Source organism: Tiliqua scincoides, chromosome 8, assembly GCF_035046505.1.
Source record: "Tiliqua scincoides isolate rTilSci1 chromosome 8, rTilSci1.hap2, whole genome shotgun sequence".
In the NCBI taxonomy this organism is placed as follows: Eukaryota; Metazoa; Chordata; class Lepidosauria; order Squamata; family Scincidae; genus Tiliqua; species Tiliqua scincoides.
In genome coordinates this window covers 33,289,078-33,309,330 of record NC_089828.1, presented here as the reverse complement: position 1 = coordinate 33,309,330, position 20,253 = coordinate 33,289,078, and the positions used below count along the sequence as shown (strand labels likewise).

Genomic DNA, 20,253 nt, shown 5'->3' with positions numbered 1-20,253 from the left:
GGACCCACCAACAATCAGGTTGTGATGCACCAGTGGGTTCCGACCCACAGTTTGGGAACCACTGAAATTTTCTTCCCTTTGTTGTTTTATATATATATATATATATATATATATATATATATATATATATATATATATATATAAGTTTGCCATGGCTGCCATGCTCCACACTATTGCACAACAGGAAGGAATTCAACTGGTGAAACTTTCCTTCCAGCTGCATGCCAGAGGAAAGATTTACCACCTGAACATCTGCTTTGAATGCTGCTGTTAAAAAGCACAGGAGCCTATAGCAGAAAAAGAAACTACCAATCCTACCATAACACTTGTTCTTTTTTGTTGACTGGCCTGAGCATTTAACTGGAAAGGGAAGGGAAATATCTCTCAAATTCTTCTCCGACTAGACTGGATCTGTGGACACTAGGGTTGCTGCATTCATTAAAACAAAAGAATGTTCTAGAACAACCATGGCTGTTGCAGAGAGTTCCATGGAACCAGAATGTCCTGCAGCAAAAGGCCTCCAGTTGTGTGGATTTGGGAGATGTCACGTTCTGGGAGGAAGAATGATTCCTGTAAAATACCAGCCAGGAATGGGTTTCCGAGTTCAGTTCAGGCCAGGATTTCTGACGTTGGCCATGCTTCTGAGTCTGTGGCCTAACCCAGGCCAGAGTTGCCTGCAGTGTGACCCAAATTTTGCTCTCCGCTTTGCCTCATATGCCCCTCGCCTAAGTCGCAAGTCTTGGGGGCTTGGGGATGTGCCAGCTGCAGGTCGCCAGCTCCGGGGCTGGGCCCATGACACCCTGCAGCAGTTGCAGCTTGGGGTGCCGGCTGAGATCCGTGAGTAGCCTTACAGGAGGGTAAATGCCAGCAACCTAACACCCTCAGTTTCAGGTTGCTGGTGGCTTTGGAGCAAGACTCTTTACTGAGCCCCTGATGGTTCCCCCCACCTACCCCTGGTAGTGATTGAGCAGTACCCCTACTGCTGGCCAGGTCAGTCCTCATGAACATGGGCTCTTGACCCAACCTGTCTGACCCCTGCCCATTGCAATTCCAGCTCTCAAGAAGGCCTCAGACCTGCACAGCTTGTACCCTTCCAAGCCAAACTCCTACCTGTGTTTTGTCCCCTGCCTACTGTCTGACAGCTCCTTTTTAACAGTCCTACGCGAACAGCAAAGAAAGGGATGGATTTTCTTCCCAATGAGGGAAACATCAACTTTTGTAGTTGTTTTGTTTTTTTCCTTGTAAACTTCTTTGTGAAAATTTTATGTTAGAAGGCAGTATAGAAATCTATGAAGTAAGTAATGAGAACTTGGGTTGCCAACTTTTTTTCTGGCAAGGCTTCTATACTTTTAAGAATAGCAAGGAGATTTAGTGAAACCTTTGGGGCAGTGTGCTGGATTTGACTCAGTGGGTCACAAGCTCTGACTCAAGCTATGCAGTGACATTCACTCTGATGGTTGTCCCTTTTATGCCCCCTCCCAGCAGGAGTCCTGAGATTTTAATGGCAGTATTACAGGCTGAAATTCAATAGGTGAGGCATTCCCTGGCATGATGGTGTGAAGGGGGATGCTCTCCCAGTTGGATGTTTGCTTGTCATTGGTTTTTTGAGGCACTAGAGGGTAAAGGTCACAACTAGGGTAAGTCTTAATTGATCTAATGGAATTAAGATCTAATTGATCTTAATTGATTCCTAATGTAATCAATTTTCTTTGATTAATTGGTGGCAGGTGGGGGAGACTTCCTTCATACAAAGATGGAGAGATGTTATGGATTAAATTGCAAGCTGTCTTTAAATCAAGAACAATGCACTAATAGTTCCTTCAGCTATTAGTGGGGGATTAGTGGATGGGGGGGGTCACCAAGCAGTGATCCCATAGCCAAATCTTGCCCTCTGTCTCATGCCAGTTAGCCCTCCACTAGCCAACCCAGGGGCAAGAAGGGTGTGTGGCAGGAATACTGGCCTATGGTAATGGAAGTTGCTGACAAATTATTAGAGGGGGGCTGGCCTGCCCGTCCCCCCCCCTCAAAGGGGTCTTTGCTGTAAAACTCATTGTTAACCAGGGACCTGAAGTTATCTGCTTACATCAGTTCTCCACTCAGAATGGATTTTTTTTAAAGGAAACATCATTAACTTGTAGAATTCATTGCCACAAGTTACATTTATGCTCACTAACCTGAATCTTGAAAAAATCTGAACAGCCTGCCATTCCCACCACCTCACTACAGAATAAACTGCTCCCAGAAAAATTGCTGGCTCTTTGGGGGGTGCAATGTTTCTGACAGGTTGGATTTTGTATAGTTTCCTACTTACTCCCACTCTCCATTTCTCCTGTCGCTTCCAGCATTGGAAAACCTTCAGGTCATCGCCGCCAAAGTGTATGAAAAACTCGAAGTACTGTTCAAAGGGAAAACATACAAACCAGGTAAAGCTGCCCTGTTTGTTTGCACCTGTTTTGGGTTGAGCCCTATTCCAATATCTTCGAAATCTGATCATTTTGCTATAAGCTATGTTGTATTAGGATTATGATAATCGTTTTAGTGCTTAAAGTTTATAGCAGAATTGGCCTATTCTCTTTTGCTTTTGCTTTTGTACATAAGAGAAACAACAACAACAACAATAATAATAATAATGCAAAGCAAAGCAAAGAATTATAGACTTTTTTTGACTCTTCTTTTGCACCCATTTTAAACCACAGCATATGTGCAATCCTATCCTTACCTTGTCCTCTATCCATTCTTATACCTGTACATCAATGGCCATCTCTCTCCTTCACAAGGTGTTCTCCCGGAAATCCTCCGTTCCATTTTCCAGGAACAAGTGATAATGCTACGGGATGCTATCATTGAAAGTGAGTGTTGCATCTTTTGCTAGTTGTTCATTCCCACCCAGTAGTGTCGCTAGGGGGGTGCGGGCCACACCAGGTGATGCACATGGGGTGGGGGGTGATACCACTATTTGCCAAAATTTTTAAAATCTTCGTATTTTCAAATAATAACGTAATGTTATATATCAATCTATGTGTAATTTCATCCAGAATGCAGTGAAACAAACCATGTTGAAATATCTCTATTCTATCAAAAGTTATAGTCAAAAAACCAGCAGGGTGGGGCAGTGGTGCATGGGAGGAGGTACATCATGGGGTGACACACAGTCCTCCCATACCAGGTGGTGCAAACCCTAATGACACTACTGTTCCCACCCCCTCTCCCCTAACTTTGAGAAATGCAACAGGTGAAGCTTTCAACCCTCATGCCACAGATTTGGCATCTGTTTCAACCTAGATATCCCATCATTTTAGTTTCTTGTCAAATTCAGTGTTTGCTGGGTGGGCCGTTAGCCAGAAGCATGAACTGATTTTGTGGAAATGCACTGCCATGTTCTGACTTTTGTCTATGGGCATTTGATCTATGAGTGCATGTTCACACATACAAAAATCCCCTAGATTATGAATGTCAGAACAGGGTAGAAATATAAATAGGAAGGTCAGATGCTGTCTTTGAAACTAATGAGATCTCTTTACAATGTGGCAGCAAACAGGGGCTTATAAGCCGCTTCTCAGCTTATACTTTAATGGGAAGGCCTGTACAAAATCTTACTTGCTACCCTCACTTGTAAAGTTCTTGTATTCACATTAGTAAAAGGGGGGATGACTTTTTCCCCCCAATCTAAAGCTGAATTAATTGTGGAACACCTGTTTAATGCAGCTAAGTGTTCTCAAGCTGATTAACTGATAAGTCAAATACAGTATGTGTTTTGCAGCCCTAATTAATTTTTTTTTAATGGTCCCATTTCATGGATTCAGTGCAGAACCAACTCTCTTTCTCTGTTCTCTCCTTAGGTAGAGTGAAGTGTGAACGCCATTGTGGTAAGTGAGGAGCAGATTCAAGGTTGAAAGAGAGGGATGTTGAAGGTCCCAATCTGAGGCACATTTTTTTTTGGTAGTAGGCCCATTGAGTGGGACTTACTTCTAAATAAGCATGTATGGAATCAGGCTTGCAAGATGTAGTCTCCATCCAGTGAATAATTTCACTGGACAAAATGGTGTCTTGTGTTTGTATTCCTCCAGTGTATACACTTGAGCTGGACATAGGATACTGTCCTTAGCCACAAACATTTTTGTCCACATTTAAAATCTCATCTTCTCTTACATATTTTCCAACCTGTCTCTGTTTCAGGAATCAATCATTATGAAGCTGTGTCTTGCGTGACATGCATCTCAAGCAAACCCACCTGCTTTGGCTATAACTGCGAGTAGGGATCTTGTATTTTGCTTTCATTCTTTTTCAAATTGATGTTTTGGCAAAGGCACTTAGTTGCCTGAGGGGCAGGTGGCACAAGGCCTATACTGTAATCAGAAACCTGCAACTAGAGAAGCCAAATTCTACATGCTGTGTAAATGGGGCACATACATGCATGCACGAAACAGCATTACGTAAGCCACCTCAGGAATTTGCTTTGGCAAGTGAAAGGTGGGGGCATAAATTCTTAAATTTCTAGTGATGGGAATTAATTTTGTTAGCTGTCCTCCTACACATATGCATGCCTGTGTCTGTTCTGAGAGAATCCCACAAATCTCACAAGCCAGCTTTGGAATCTGGCTGGGTGCTGTTAGAATCCAAATGGGTAGGAATTAATTTGTTTGCTGCTGGTAGGTAGAATGCTGCCCTGAGTCTAACATGTTGGAGCATCTCCCTCAGTCTCTCATCACATGTCCATTGTTTGTGCTTCATTGCCAGCTGGGTATTGGACCAGTGTGAATTATATTTTGTGACTCTGAAAGAAGTTACTGGGAATGCTGAAAAGCTGCACACAGAGCTCTGCACAAGGGTGGATGCTTTAACATCCCACTTAGGTACACACAGTGCTCTCTGTCAGTGGGGCTGTGCTCCAAAGCTCACCTCAGGCATGCACAGAGCTCTCTATATGGACACAGGTAGCTGTGTACAAGTAAGGGTCCAGGGGCCTTCTCTGAATGTGCTACGTAAAGCTTTACCTGATCCACAAGAGAGACTGGGCAGGCCATATTTGGGCTGAATCCTATATGGAGACATATAGAGAGAGACATAATAAGAGAGACATAACAAGAGAGACCACTTGTTTCTCAGGCGCTCACCCTCCCCAACTCACCCCATGCCCCATGCCCCAACTCACCCCAAAAGCCTCTCTCACTAGCTGCATATCACAAATTGATGCCTTTGTCTGTTTCTCCAACAGGTCCTCAGAAGAATGGGAAGATGCCTTGAAGGGCCTCTATGCATACATGTGAGTCTTCAGGGCTTGGGGATAGGGCCAATGGTTGGCATTCAAAACAGTGCATTGTTCCAGCTAAGCAGTCTGGAGGAATAGAGAGATATGCTAGTGGAGGGAGACTCTACAGGAGGGATCAGTGGTAGAGCACAACAGAAAAGCTCCCAGGCTGAGTCCCCAAGATCTCCAGGCAGCAGGACTCTCGCAGCTCAATACCTTGGAGAGCCATTCACTGCCAGTCAGTTTCTGGTGGCTTCATAGCAGGCATTGACTCTCTAGAACTCCCTGACTCAAGAGGTGCAAATGTCCCAGCTCAGACCGGTTGTAGTGATGCCCTCCAGCACAGGCAGCAGGGAATCAGTTTCAACTCAGGGGTCCTGGTTCAACTTTGACAAGCAAGTGGCAGGGCATTCCTTAGTTCTCCGAGTTTGTTTTTAAGTAGAACCAGGTCTCTCCTTCTTCCCCCAGTTCTGTTGAAGCTGGAATGTAGCAGAGAGCCTTTGCACAAACCAGGATGGGTCTTATTAGAATCCAGTTATGTACAGTTCTAGAAAGCCCCTATCCTGCACCTGCTCGATGACTCCTGCCTCCTGTGTGGTCAGCAACATCATGGCTTGCAAAGCTCTGTGATGGAAGAAATTGTGCATGCTCAGCAAACCCAAGATCTTCAGGGTACTGTGCTTGTGCAGCAAGACCGAGGCTGTACTGCATATGTTCAGTAAGCCAAGGATGTTCAGGATCTGCTGTATTTATAGTACATGCTGTGAGATCTGGAATTCTAACTTTCTGGACTCTTCAGATGCACAGTAAGGCCTTGAGTGTTTGGGGCTTTAAAATACAGTTCTGGATGGGCAGTTCAGTTCTTCCTGAACTATTTCTAAGCAGAACCCAGCAGTTCCATTTAACCTTAGTGAATGCACACCTGTGAAGCCAACCAGACTTCTAACATCCATGCTCTTTGTTTTTCTTTCAGAAAAAAGTTGCAAACGTAAGTTGGAAATTTGCCTTATTTATGGGTCGATAGTCCCAGCCAGTCAAGATTACAAGGGTAGTAATGAATGTCTGTTTGCCACATCTGCAAACAAATTTCATCCCAATAGGATTCCTCGTAAGAAAAGCATGCATGTGACACATGGGTGGTTTACTATTTTGTAATGGGAGAGATTTGTCTGGCTCAAAGGGGACAAAAAATACAGCAAAAGCAAGATGGGGATAATCAGGTCATGGAGATTTCAGCTGTGATCCAGACTTTGTGGGAGAAAAATAAAATTAAAGAGGAACTGGGGAGGACTGAGCTCACTCCCTTGGAATTGATCGTACTGGAAAAATCCCCCATTTAAAATGAAGTTGTTGTATCCATAGGGCACCTGGTGAGGACTGGTCAGCATTATTGAAGCAAATTCCTGGATTTAGGTAAGTGATTGTTTCCTCAAAAACCATTTGGGGGGAACGGGACAGGTGGATTTGCCTATCAAATAAGTGACATTAGGTGTACAACTTAGAGGAAGCATGACAGATAGACATGTCTCTCTCCAGGCCCTGCATGTTGGATCTTTTGTCTGCCTTGGGGGAACATGGTGGGCCTCTTGCAAACCCACCCTGACAACAAATGGCCATCCTTACTGTATACAGAGCATCCCAATAGTTAAAAGCAACATGGGAGAATTCCACCTTTAAATGGCCCTCCTCATCCAGGTTACAGGGCCCTTTGCTCTGTCTCCAAAACCTGGAGCCCTCTGTATATACAGCCCTCTCCCCAACAACAATTCTTCTGATTAGACTCTCTTTTGTTGTTCCCTGCAAGTCAAAAGAACAATTTAATTATAACTGAGCAAACCCTTAGAGCAGGGCTTTTCAAACTGGGGTGTCGTGACGCCCCAGCCTGTGAGCCCTGGCCTTTGCCCCTTAAGAGGCAGGGGCAGCCTGGAGGCAGGGAGGAGGCAGCTGCACGATCCCCAGGATCACACCACCCAGGGGGGCTGCAGGGGCTTGGGTGTTTTTCTGCAGTTCTACACAAGTGAAAAGGAGCAAGAGAGTATATGACACAAGTCATGTATAAAGCTCACTGCCACTAGATACAATAATGGTCAATGTCTTTAAAAAGGGGATTACACATTACACATTGCAAAAAGGTGGAGAAGATGGTCTGTCAATGGCTATTAGGCATTATGGCTCAAATGGCGCTTCCATGTTCAGAGGCAGCATGCTACTAAATCCAGGCCTGCTCTGGAGGGGTAGCACTAGCTTTGCAGTATAGAAGCGATCCCTGGCCTGGTTTTGTTCTTGAAATACTAAAGTGGTGGTTGTGGCAAGGAGTGCTTTTACAAAGCTTCAGCTGGTGCACCAACTGCATCTTGTCCGGGAGGGGAAGATCTGGTCAGTGTCACACATGGCTTAGCCACAGCTCCACTGGACTATTGTAATGCTCTTTAAGTGGGACTACACTTAAGTGGCCAGACACTTCAATGGGCATTAAATGGTGTTGCAGGGGTTCTAGCGAGAGCCTGTGCACAGGAACATCCCATTTTATGTCATTTTCATGGGCTACCTGTGTATTCCTGGAATCAGTTTATAGTGCTGGTTATAACTCTTAAAAACCCAGGATGAAGATAGTTAAAGCCCAAGACCCTATGAATCTGCCTGCCCACTTTGCTCCACATGGGGGGGGGGTGGGGTTACTCTGTGCTCAACTTGGGAGAGAAAAGAACAGCATTCTACAGGGCCTTCTTGGGCATTGGCCCCAGACTCTGGAACTCCTTCCCCCTAGAGGCCCATATGCCTTCCTCTGATTTGTAATGATTGTTCTATTCAAGCAAACATTTGGCCCCTCTGTATATTTTGTGTCCCCTTGTTTTGGTTTTTAGTTATTGAATTTAGCATTAAGAACATAAGAGCCCTGCTAGATTAGTCTAGCTTCCTGTATCCACCAGATGCCTCAGGGAGCACTCAAGACAAGATACTTGTATCCTGTTGCCATACCCTGGCATTCAGAGATTCACTAAAATCCAGAGGTTGCATATAGTCATCATGGCTTATAACTTGTGATGGACTTTTCCTCTATAAATCTGTCCAAGCCTCTTTTAAAGACACTGAGGCCAGGTCATCACAACATCGTGTGGCAAGGAGTTCCGTAGATTAACAACGTTGAAGAAATATTTGTTATAATTTTCCTGCCAGTCAATTTTAGTCTTCTGGCTCTGGTGTTGTCTGAGAAGGAAAATAATTTCCCTTTATCCACTTCGTTGCTTTGGTGCATAGTTTTATGTATCTTAATCATGCCCATTTGTATTTTGGTTGCTCTTTTCTGCACCTTTTCCAGTCCCACTATATCCTTTAAGAGGTGGTGACCAGAATACAACAATACACAATACAACAGATGTGGCCTTAACCATCGATTTGTAATGGCCTTTTTTTTGCTGCTTTTTAAAAAATTGCTATTATAGCTGTATAGATGTGTTCAATCTGATGCGAGCTGTCGGGGGGGGGGGGTGTTGGAGGCTAAAAGGCAGGATAGAAATTCCTAGAATTAGGCCTTGCTGTTGTTCCTCAGCAACACACAAAGGCTATTTCCTTCATGCCCCATTTGTGAGCTTCCAGGAGGCATCCTGTTTGCCCTTGGGAGGAAGCAAGACATTGACTAGAAGTGTTAGACCTCTTTTCTACCAGAAGAGCTCTATTGGTGGATATTTCACCACTAGTTATATAGAAACTCCATGTTCAGAGGTAGACTATGCCTGGCTGTCAATTGCTAGCAACAGCAGGGAGAGGATACTGCCTTTAGGCCTTGTCTATGAGACTTCCCAGAAGCATCCAATAGGCCACTGAATTAGATGAATGTTTGGCACAATCCAGCAAGGTTCTTTTAGATTTGAAAGAAGCCTCAGAGGAATGATCTGGAAATACCTGATGCTCCAGCATTTTTGAAGCTGGGCAGCTGGCCAGTGGCTTGATGGGAAACCACTAGGAGCTCCTGTGAAACTCCTCTGATATCTCTAAAGAAAAAGCCAGATAAAATATAAATAAGAAAAGATGCAGAAGCATCCATAGTAGTTTCAATCATTGTGGAAGCTTCTGCCCCATCACTAACTCCTTTCTCTCTCTCTCTCTCTCTCTCTCTCTCACACAGCCATTGCACATCCACAAGGTAAAGCACCATAATAGGCCAGAAGAGATTTAAGTGTTATGAATTTCAACTAGAGCCTGCAAAACATTAAAAAAAGCAGTAAATTGCTTGAGCATGTGAGCCTAGCTGTGTGGGACAAGAGATGGCCAACAAGGCTTCTGTCTGTCAGCCAGGCTGTCTCAGGAGAGAAATTTTGCTGATCATTTTGAGGTTGAGATTCACAATTCCTTTGCACTTGATGAATGAAACAAGGAATGCTTGCATGTACAAAAAAGACAACCCTATATTAAGCATCAGTACCTCAGACAAGATTTTATGATGCTCAGCAATTCTTTGGGAAGTGGCTACTGCTCAGCAGAGCCCATATTTTTCTGGAAAGCAATTCTTTGTCCTAATAGTTTTGTCCATGCACATTCTTCTCTGCAAAGACCATTTCTTGAACTTAACTTGGTTTCTTTTTTCCCCTCTGTCCACAGCCTAAATAGCCTGAACTTTACAAGTAAGTAAACCAGTAGCATTAGAAGTTGGTACACCCAACCCCTTCAGGGAATGTTCTTCATTTCTCTAAGAGTACACTGACACTTTACTACCAATGGAGACTTACAAAAACCCCACAATAAACCCTGTTCTAGTGGTACTTTTGCAGAGTCCACCAAATTGCCTTTTTTTTTTCAGCCGTTGAGATGACTCGGTAAGGCTTTTTAAATTCTAATCTAGGCAGTTTGGGATGGGTAGAAATTGTAATTTAGCTCCAACAGTTGGATTCTTCCCTGCTGATGGCTTTAGATTGATTACTGCAGTTAAGGACAAGTTTAAATTGTACAAATTGATCAGTTGGTATGAGAATATCGTTCTAAGCACCATCTTGGATGAGACACTGGGAGGAGGAATGCCTCTAAGATTATGCCTGCTACATATGAATTTTGTGTTCAGCTATGTTTCTCTTCTACACTCCAAGGCATACAGAATACACTATCAAAAAATTGGCTCAACGTGATGGCCCTGAAGGAGTTAGAAGGGGACTTGCCCCTGATCCAGCTGCTGGCTCCAATCTGCTGAATTGTTTGTGTCTGTAATGTGTAAGAGCCTAACAGTGTATGAAATAAAGTTATGCCAGTTAGTGAAGGCCAGTCTACCAGTGATTGACCCAGGGGGCCTGGCCTGTTTTTTTCGAGCATGGTGGCTTGATAGGAAAGGGTAAGATGGTTGGTGAAAGCTGGTGTTCCTCTGCCCTGTGTATTGCAACAAAATCACAAACAGGCAGCTGCCAGAGACAGCCACTCATCTTATTCTCTCCCTCTCAATGTGCCTGGTGTGGTGATGTGTTTCTCCACAGAGCAACTATTACCCAGCAATCCATATTACCAGGCCATGTTCTTCATTACACATCAGGCACATATTTCATTATATAGAGAGCAAATTCACTAAATTTTTTAATATCCCTTGCTCTGCCCTCTAAAAAACTATTTTGCATATTTCTGCTAAACAAGGATGTCATATTCCCCCCCCCCCCCACATAAGTTTTATTTTGTTATCCCCTCTACTGACCAAGATTTCTGGAGGCAACACATGTTTTCAGGCATATTTGTCACAATTCTGCTTGCAAGTAAACCTGGGTCAATGTTAAGAACAGTTAATGCCAAAGGCTACACAAACTTACCAGCTACACTTTCAACCAAAGTTCAAAACCCTCATACCTGGGTTGTTGTTTTTTTTACTGTTACCCATGGTTAACACCAATGCCATTTTAACCCATGGTTAATGGGTAAGGAGCTTGTATGTAGTGGCAAGGCAGTGGGAGTTTCAGCCATGCTATTAAGCTTTCTAGGAAAACCATCCACTATCCAGACACAGTTAAAAGCCTTTTTAAAGAAATGATAGAAGTCTTTCAAATTAATTCATTTTGAAATTTTATTGGATCATCTCGACACAAAAATTGTTACAGCAGCTTTAAGGTATGTGTTTTTTTCTTCTCTTTTTGGGGAATGTTGATTGCAAATAAGTTTTTTCTTCTCTTAACACATCATACAGTTTTCAGAGGTTCTAGAATCACCGCACAGGGTTCTGTAAGAGAACAGACTCTACATGCTAAAGTGACAGTTTTCATCCAGGAATATATATGTATATTTTAAAATTCACTAATTCCAAGGAGCATTTCATCTTAAGATAATTTCAAATATGCGCAGTTCTTCCCTGTCCAGAACAGTTATGACTAATCCACAAAGGTCGACCAATACCAAAAATAAATTTCTACCACTTCATTGTGCAGCAAAATCTGCTGCAATAAAAGGAAAGGAGATCCAGATCTTTGTGATAAATCAAGTTCCCTCAGAAGTAAACACAGCATGGATCCTAGCACACACAATATTGCAGATTTGGTTTAAAAAATACCCCTAACCAGAGAGAAGAGAGTATTGAGGCACCAAGTGTCTTTAAACAAAAAGCACATCAAAGCAAGCCAGAGACCATAGCTTGTCCCTTCTCCACTGTCCCCCTCCCATTTCAAATATTAAGTTTGGGGGTCTGTCTAATACTGACATTTGGTGATGGAAGCATTATTAGAACTAAGTGCTAATGTAGTGGAATTTCATACTTCTGTTAAGAGCAGTTGAGCTGTTCTTGACCCAAGTTTTCAAATAAATAATCACCGATAACTTCCAATCTAGAGAAAGAACACAAAGAAGGTTTATAGAAGGGAAATCAGGGCGCCTATTTCCAGTCAGCCACTGAGTACAGAAATTTGCAACAACATGTAGTCTCCTGATTAAAATCTATGGATCTGAGCTGGTCTTTTTCTACCAGTTGATTGACCTCTCCTGGATTTGGAGACATGAGGCAGAGTAACAGAGATAAGTGACATGCAAGGCAAGGCCACAGTACAAACTTGTGCTGGGGGTACGGTGATGACTCTCAAACCAGAAAAAATGGGGCTGAGCAGAAGTGGCTATACATTTGGATGGTTAGTCTCTAGCCCAGGGCTGGTCGACCTAATGTGGTAAAGTCAAGTGAAGTGGTAAGAGAAAGATGGAACCAAAAGAAAAATTGAACACACAAAGAAGCCTTTGGATTTCCAGTTCTTTGCTACATTCTAAAACTTCAGGAATGTGATATTCGGGTGGACTTCACAAAAGTACCCCAGCAGAGAGCCACCAAAGGAAGGGAGGACTGATCAATCTTGCTTACAGGCAAGCAGGATGCGTGCTTCATTACAAAATCTTCCTTTGAAAGGCCTGACTGGATACTATGGAGAGAAATTCCAGCCAATCCCTGCCTCAGCGTTGCCAACTAAATCAGATTAGCACCTACAACAGAACGTGATTTAGGCCACTGCTGCCTCCATTTATGCTGACGAGGAAAATTCCATGACTGCTGGAGTAATTCCTGCCCCATGGGCAACAATGGCAGCATTCTCTCTAGTCTGAAAAGCATCAACACCACAGGTGCTCAGAGTTTAAAATTCTGGGATGAAAGAGATAGGAGGGGAAGAGTACAGTTTTAGGATGTGTAAACCGCAAAAAAAAAAAATTAAATAATCCAGGGTGGAATGGAACTGAAAACAAAAACAAAGACACACTCTTGGGATCGTACATGCGCATCAGGAGAGAGAAGCGAGAAATGCAATGCTTGGCCATAGGTCCATCTGTGAGTCTCACAGTCCTTCTCTCATGGGGTGGTGGTGGTGGAGTGAGGGGATTGCGCCAGTTCCCAGAAGCACTCAACAGTTTGACAGGGTCTCCTTGAGTTCAGACATAAGGTTGCCCAGCAAGGTTGAATCATCACATTTCCCATCGATGGATACTGAATTCTCTCCCTAAAAAGATAGCAGAGGTGGGAAGGGAAGAAACCAGGCTGTGACTGTGCTCTAAAGGGGGTGGAGGAAGCACACTAACCTTGGAACAAGAAATGGGGGTGATACCTTGTACCTAAAGACAACTGTATTAAACTTTCTACTCCAGCCCATCTGTGCAATACTACTACTTCCTTTGTCCCGGTAGCTGAAGTCACTACCCACCTCAAATTAGGGCAAGTAAAGTACCCTGGGTCCTGCCAGAGGTCAAGAGCGATTGCACCCCAGAGTCTTTGCCCCAAGTCTTGTGACACGTGTCAATTCACAGATGCCTTCGGGAGGCCTGTCCTCATGGGACCAGGTCACAAGAGTTCAGCCTCCATCTCAAAATGGACAGTCTGGCTCAGACACAAGTTGACTGATGTGCAGCAAACTCCACCCATCTCAAGTAAAGCTTGCCTCAGTCTCTCACGGCTCTCTTCCCTCCCTTACCTTTTTCACTAGCAGGCAGACATGATGACCCTGGATAGATCGGCTGTACATGGATGCGCAGGCCTCTACTCGTTCAACAACTGAAAGGAGGAAGCCAGGTGGTTAAAGGGGTGACTCCCCCTCTGCTGTGAAGAGCTACACAGCTTCAGAAGGAGCCTACACACTCTGCATGAGACACTGAACTTGCCTCCTCCTAATCAGAAGGCTTGTCAAGATCAAACAGGCTATCCGCACAGGCGCGCACTGGGCAGCCTCCTCTAGGGGCATGTCAGCTGGTATTGTGCACTTGCATCAGGAATGGTCCCTTGATCCAGCTGAGCCAAATTACCTGCCTCTGAAGAGACTTAAAAGCAGAACATACAACATGCAGGCTTCTTCAAGGGCAGGAAATTCTGACCTGTCTTTGTCCCTGAACTGACTGAACACCCAAGAGGCAAATGGCATGGAATTCTTGCATTCACTCAGATCAGGAGGTGGAACAGTCAGAGCAGTGAATGATACAGAAATGCACCAGTCAGAAACTTCTGCATGGATGCTTCGGATATGCAGGAACTACTGATTATTTTGGTTCATTTATCATAGCATCTGAACAGTTTTTGCAGCAGAGCCTGAAAGGTGCACACCAACTCTTGCAACTGTCCCCAAAAGAGGCACTCAATGGAGTAGATAAGGTAGGATAAAATTTGTTTTGAAGAGAGAGACTGAATCTACTTTCTGAACCATGTGCAAGATCTGCACACTGCTACAAAAAAACACTGTCATGGAATTCTAACATACACTCACATTCAGCATGTATATAGCTGATCTAATATATGCTGGTTCAGTTAGTCATGCAGAAAAGGAACTAGGAATTCCAATCCCCCCAACAAATGGGAGTCATGTTTGCCCTGGGAGAAAGGAAAAGGGACACACCATAGCAGAAGCTTACCGGAGAAATGATGATGGAAGCAGATCTTTGCCAGGACATGGTGAAAAGGGGAAGTGATGTTGTCGACTCTGAACGAGCTACCTTGCAAATCTCCCGATTCCAGCAACTTGGCAAAAGCATCACTGCAAGCAAAAGGAAGCAATTGCATGTGTGGCAGGGCATGCCAGGAATCCAGAAAGGTAGAGAGACACGTATCCAAAGTTCTGTAACCCAAGAGTTTTTTACCTGGACATGCCATGGATGGGACCAAGGATTTTGTGTCCTCAAAAAAAGGTGTTCCATCCACTGAGCTTTGATAAGTCATCAACTCAGTGGGTGGCACATCTGCTTCACAGAAAGCTTCATCTCTGCAACTGAAAGACCTGAGATAGTAGGGCCAGGATAGATTTTGGAATGCTGTTGCTGGGTAAGATAAGCAATATTGGGTATGAACCCAGTGGCTTATACCCAGTCAGTGGTCTGACTAGGTATAGTATAAGCTAGCTTCATATGGAGCCCTAAGAACTTTGTCTTGCCTGGCCAAGGCAGGAAGACACCAGAGCTTTTATTTTTTTTTATCCTTCCCAATCCAGGAGGCTCTGAACAGGATGCAATACATTTAACACAAACACTCAAATCAAACTATCTGTGTTAAACCACTCAGCCCATGCACTTCACCACCCTTTCCCCCTTCCTCCCCCTGTACACCTGCTCCCTTACCACATACATACATGTTTCTATGAATGTGTTAAGTATCTAAGAATGGATGCTGAAACAATTCAGCTTTGTATGAAGTTTAAATGCTCCTAAACTAGTGTACACTGGAAACTGCAAACAAAAGGAAGCTTGGCTTGCACCAATTCAAAACCAAGATTAATACTAGAGGAGAGGAAAACGATACAAAAAGCTGCCTCTTACAAAAGTCATGGTCGAAAGCAGTGCTCTTCAACCAGTGATACATGGTACTTCACAACAGGACAGGTAGCACTTGGCCTTGTAGATTATTGTATCCTACATGCAAGTAGCAATGCTGCCGCCATGGGGACCAGGCAGTATTGTTCTGTCTGGTCTAACTCCATCACAAGTGGAGATGTCTGTGACTGCAGTCAGGTATAGTTTGTGGCAGCACAGACCTTACCATTCAAAAGAGGAGTAGGCTGGGTTGGAAAACGAGGATACAGAGATGAGTATAGACTAAGAGGCAGCAAAAACTGATGAACTGCCCAAATGATTCACACAGCAGCCATCCCGGGAGGCTGTGTTACATGTAAAAAGAGTTGAAAAGACCGTTCTGAGTAGTGCCAGGGTCAAGTATGTAGCAAAAGCACACTTCTTCCCTTCCCACTGTGCTGTTAAGGATGCCTCCCCATCTAGGATGATGCCCTGTTTCTGCAGGAAGTGACTTCTCCAATCTCAAGGGGCAGGCATCACCCAAACTGAATGCCCTCCTACCAATGAGGGAAGATCAGGATTGCTTGAAGAGAAGGAATGTGAGGAAAGGTGAAGAGTTTTTCTTTTTCCCCTCTTCACACCAATGTCCTTTCTTGCAAAGGATGACATAGCACTTGCTGGAAGCTGCACTCACCTGTAACAGGGCGTTGTGATCAAGTAAGAGGCGCAACTGAAGTGCAACTTGAAATCTAGCTTTTCATGCGTCGAGCCTTCATCATCCTGTAACAGAGAAGGTGAGATGGACAGCAGCTCAGAGCACACCACAGTTTTGTGCACCAAGACTGGAAGCTTGCAAGAGGTAGCTCACTTTAACCATCCCTGAAATAATCTCTTGTTACAGGTCCAAATGCAGACCGGGTGGGGGGAGGGGGAAAAGTCTGGATTACAGCATTCTGCTTATCATCCAACCATAGGAATGCATGGGAGGGGTATGCCCCAGTGTGGGTTGCTACAGCAATTCTTAAGGCCAAGCCAGGACCAAAGACTTTCTTGGTTTACTTATCAAGCATTGGTCACCCAAACATAGACATGCTACTGTCTCCCCACCCCTAAACATTCTTAACCCAAACTATTTCCAAAACACACCTCCAATCCCACCTGCTTTGGTCCAGCAACTTCTGACTCATTAATTCTAGTAAGAATATACCAGGAGTTCTTGCAGAAGGAAAGGTACCAAGGCAAAAGAGGTCCTTACTTTGACTATAAAAGACAGAGTTCCTTTTAGCTTCTGTGCCATGACAATACTCTGCAGGGTGAAGACAAACTGGGCTTCATTTGAGACACCTACAGCAAGAGAAGAAACAGGACAAACCAGACTGTATACATTCATGTTAACTTGCTTCTTCTGCCTGGATTAATTTCATTTTCTCCAGATGATTTTCTAAAAAATTAAGAGAAATAGTGTTCTAAGATACCTATGGTATATAGTACATTTATATAGTCAAACCTGCAAAGAGGTTCCTTTAAAACTGGCACCTTTTATATAGAGATAGGGGCATGAAAATCAGCATTTTTCTGTGGACTTGAGGAGACTCAAATCAGCTGCGCCAATGACTTGGGCATTGACTCGATTCTGAGACCACTGACTTGGCACTCGGTCCCCACACATGCAGATTCAAGTCTGTCTGTGTCTGGGTGTGCTTACTTATTTTTTTGAGACATGAAAGACCTTGTGGGGCCATGTTTCAGACTGGGTCATCAGTCTGCATCATTCAGCAGGGTTGTTACAGCCAGGAGGCAGGGAAGGGTTAATGCTTTGCTTCTGCATCGAGCACAAGGGGGGAGGAACCAATCTTTTCCAACTCTGAAGGAACCAATGGTCACTGGACAAAGGATAGATGGTCCTATTTCTTTCTTCAGATGAGGTAGGACAAAAGGAGAAGCCTAAGCGGGTTCTTGCCTTAGAACTGGCTGGAGAACCAGGGAGAGAGAAAAAGGAGGCAGGGAAGCAGGGGAGGAGGGGGATTCACAACAATCATTCTTTCCAACCACATGGCTGGCTCCTCTGTGCTTCATTGTTACTTGGGAGGAGGAAGTCTCATTGAATGACTCGAGTCTTTTTGAGTTGCCAAAATGCTCTGGGCAACTCAGAGTGCGCCCCCATTATGACTAGTTTTCGAGTTAAGTTGACAGAGAGATGGAAACTTGTGACTCAACTCAAGTTGCACCTGACTTGCTCATACCTGCTCTTATATTTAACAGAGGGAAATAACTGCCCACCTTCACCCCAGCACAACATCTTTTCCAGTGGCTGTTGCCTTTCACAATTTTTTTTTCCAGTGCCCTTTGGGGACAGAATCATTTATGTAGCTATGTAAATTGCTTTGAAAATTTTTGTTGAAACGCAGTATACAAATAATCTTTATAATCTAAAAATACAGTGAACCTTAAGTTGGCAAGTGCTAAAACTAAAAAATATAGTTAAGGATGCAACCATTGATCAATGGATTGGTTAAATAGACTAAAAAGGCATTCATGATTAATCAGGAGACATTCAAAAGAGTTAATGGCAACACCAACATCTCAGTAGAGATTTTCCCTCTTGTATGTGAGAGAAGAGAGGATATGCTTCTGAAATTATGTCAGCTGCAATATATATATTTGCATTAGGCAGTAAGGTTTTTCCCATTTGAACTTTCTCATATGAAAATTGATATTGTGCCCTATTGAAATCTTTTTCTTTTCTTCTGAAATGAGGCATTTTGCTCTCTCAATCCCCTTTTCAACTTTCCCCACTGCTTTCCTCTAAAATAGCTGACCATACCAGGAGGCAGTTGGAAAGGGACTGGAATCCCATCGTGTATTGAGGAACCTTCTGGTCGGAGCATTTTAGTGTTAAGAGAGTCCAAGACATTCAGCTCCATGCTCTTTAGGAAACTGCTGCTCTTGTTCTCAAAGATCACAGAAACAGTGACCTGGCTGTCATTCTGAAGGTTTCCCTGGATGTCGTATGTCTGCAGAGGGAGACATTTGCAAGATAAGCAACAAGACCAAGCTTTGCAGTATACCACATGCAGACGATCCCAAATCTAATATCTAGTTAAAACGATTTCAGGTAGGAACACTGGGAAAAATGTGTGCCAGGCAGACAGTTCTGGACTAGATGGACCAATGGCTGACTCAGTAGATGGACCAATGACTGAATCATAAGATCCACTAGCTTCACAATGAGAGATCACAGCTCAGGAAAGTAACTAGCCAACCTGCCAATTCATATTCAGTGTTCCAGGACCACCATTCAGAGCGCGATACCATAGTCTTTCGAGACTGAAGGTTGCCAACACACACATGAATCATTTTAACTGAACACATCTGGGATTGAACATGGAGACAAAGTTCTAGCTATTCATCTCAAGAGAAAGTCTAGCAGGTAACAAAAGCTCATGCTTCATTTCAAGTCAACAGGGAGGTAGCGCATGAGGGGGGGGGGTCAGAGAAGAGAGAAAGGAAAATACACTCACCATCGTAATGTACGCATTTTCAGCCAGAAGGGAGTAACTTGACATAGGCTGGAAGGGAGAAAAGGTAAGTCACAGCTGAGTAGGAAATGAAACAAACTTGGATAATAGTAGAACAATGAAATAATGCGCGGTGTGGTTCGGCTCCATGTTTACACTGAAACAGATTTGATGACATTTTTTATCATTCCAAAGAAGGAGCAACTTTTTTATCAGTTGTGCTCTGCTGCCAAGATACTTTCCTTCTGCCCCCCACCATCCCAAGTAAGGCCCTCACCGGCAGGGGCTCATCCTCTAGAGTTCCATTCTGCACAGATTCTGCTGGTGGCTCCTCCCCACAGACGTGGTGCTTCTTGGACTTCTTTTTATCTTTTGATTTCTCCTCCTTCTTATGCTTCTTCTTATGCTTGGAGGATTTCTAGTAGGCCAGACAAACAGAGTTAGCAACACAGACATTCAACTTGCTTCTGGTCTAACCGTTAAAAGCTGATGTTTGCCCCAGACAAGACCCAAGCTGTCTACCTGTCAGAGGTCGACACTCAGTCCCCCCCCCATCCTGTTTCCCAGAATCAACTCAGAGCTAAGACATTTTATTCTGATGACTTTAGCAGATTCAAACAATGCCACTTCCAGTGGGGGAAAGACATTTCTTGTACCATTATCTGAAAACAGCCAAGGAGGTTCTCTGTTCAGCCAAGGAAGATCTCTGTTCAGAAGCTAACTTGCAATCAGACCCTTTAAGGGGGCCAGAACTCTGTCGTGTTCCTGGAAGCACAACAGTGACATCAAAAGTCATCAATTGAACTTCCAGGAACAGCAAGCTGAGGGACTTGGTTTTGCAGGGCTTTGAGCTGTGCAGCCATGTAGCTTAAAGGGAACCATGCTTGTAATCTTACTTTTTAATTATTGGGAATCATGTGAGCCACTCACCTTGCCTTCATCTCCCTCTTCCACCTCCTCTTCTTGCACTTCCTTCATAGTTTCCTCTGCTGTATCTACACTTGCCTTGGGTGGAGTCTGAAGAGAGGGCAAAAATGAATGCTCAGGGAGAGTCAGCATGTCTGGAAACACATTTTGGAACAAGTCAAACTAATAGCTGTCAGTTTCACACTGGTTTAAGTTCTCACACTCCCCACCTTGGGGGGGGGGCAGGATACATGAAACTGGGGTAACAAAAGAGGAAGGATTCTTCATAGCTGGTGTCAGTGATCTTCTGAGTTTCCCAAATGGCAGGGCCTTGACCTAGAGACCAAAAACCAGCAATTTCACACTCAGTTCTTTTTTAGC

General features: G+C 43.9%; 2 protein-coding genes across 5 annotated transcripts in view; one reads left to right on the top strand and one right to left on the bottom strand.

Moving 5' to 3' along the window:
• Positions 1-467: 467 nt before the first annotated feature.
• IZUMO4 (IZUMO family member 4) lies at positions 468-10,430 on the top strand. Its single transcript, XM_066635590.1, has 10 exons — positions 468-837; positions 2,343-2,423; positions 2,778-2,849; positions 3,840-3,866; positions 4,177-4,252; positions 5,216-5,263; positions 6,222-6,236; positions 6,611-6,661; positions 9,848-9,870; positions 10,330-10,430. Exons 1-10 carry the CDS (start codon positions 468-470, stop codon positions 10,428-10,430), a joined length of 864 nt encoding a protein of 287 aa, XP_066491687.1.
• An 834-nt stretch (positions 10,431-11,264) lies between these two features.
• The window catches only part of AP3D1 (adaptor related protein complex 3 subunit delta 1), a 53,755-nt gene continuing 44,766 nt past the window's right edge, over positions 11,265-20,253 (bottom strand). For all 4 annotated transcript variants that reach the window (XM_066635024.1, XM_066635021.1, XM_066635023.1 and 1 more), the window contains 9 exons: positions 19,897-19,983; positions 19,244-19,384; positions 18,970-19,017; positions 18,273-18,462; positions 16,704-16,792; positions 16,143-16,228; positions 14,579-14,700; positions 13,651-13,730; positions 11,265-13,182 (listed from right to left, as the gene is read on the bottom strand). In XM_066635024.1, coding sequence (XP_066491121.1) covers positions 13,087-13,182; positions 13,651-13,730; positions 14,579-14,700; positions 16,143-16,228; positions 16,704-16,792; positions 18,273-18,462; positions 18,970-19,017; positions 19,244-19,384; positions 19,897-19,983 — 939 coding nt within the window. In that variant the 3' untranslated portion in view covers positions 11,265-13,086. The remainder of the gene's footprint in view (positions 13,183-13,650; positions 13,731-14,578; positions 14,701-16,142; positions 16,229-16,703; positions 16,793-18,272; positions 18,463-18,969; positions 19,018-19,243; positions 19,385-19,896; positions 19,984-20,253) is intronic.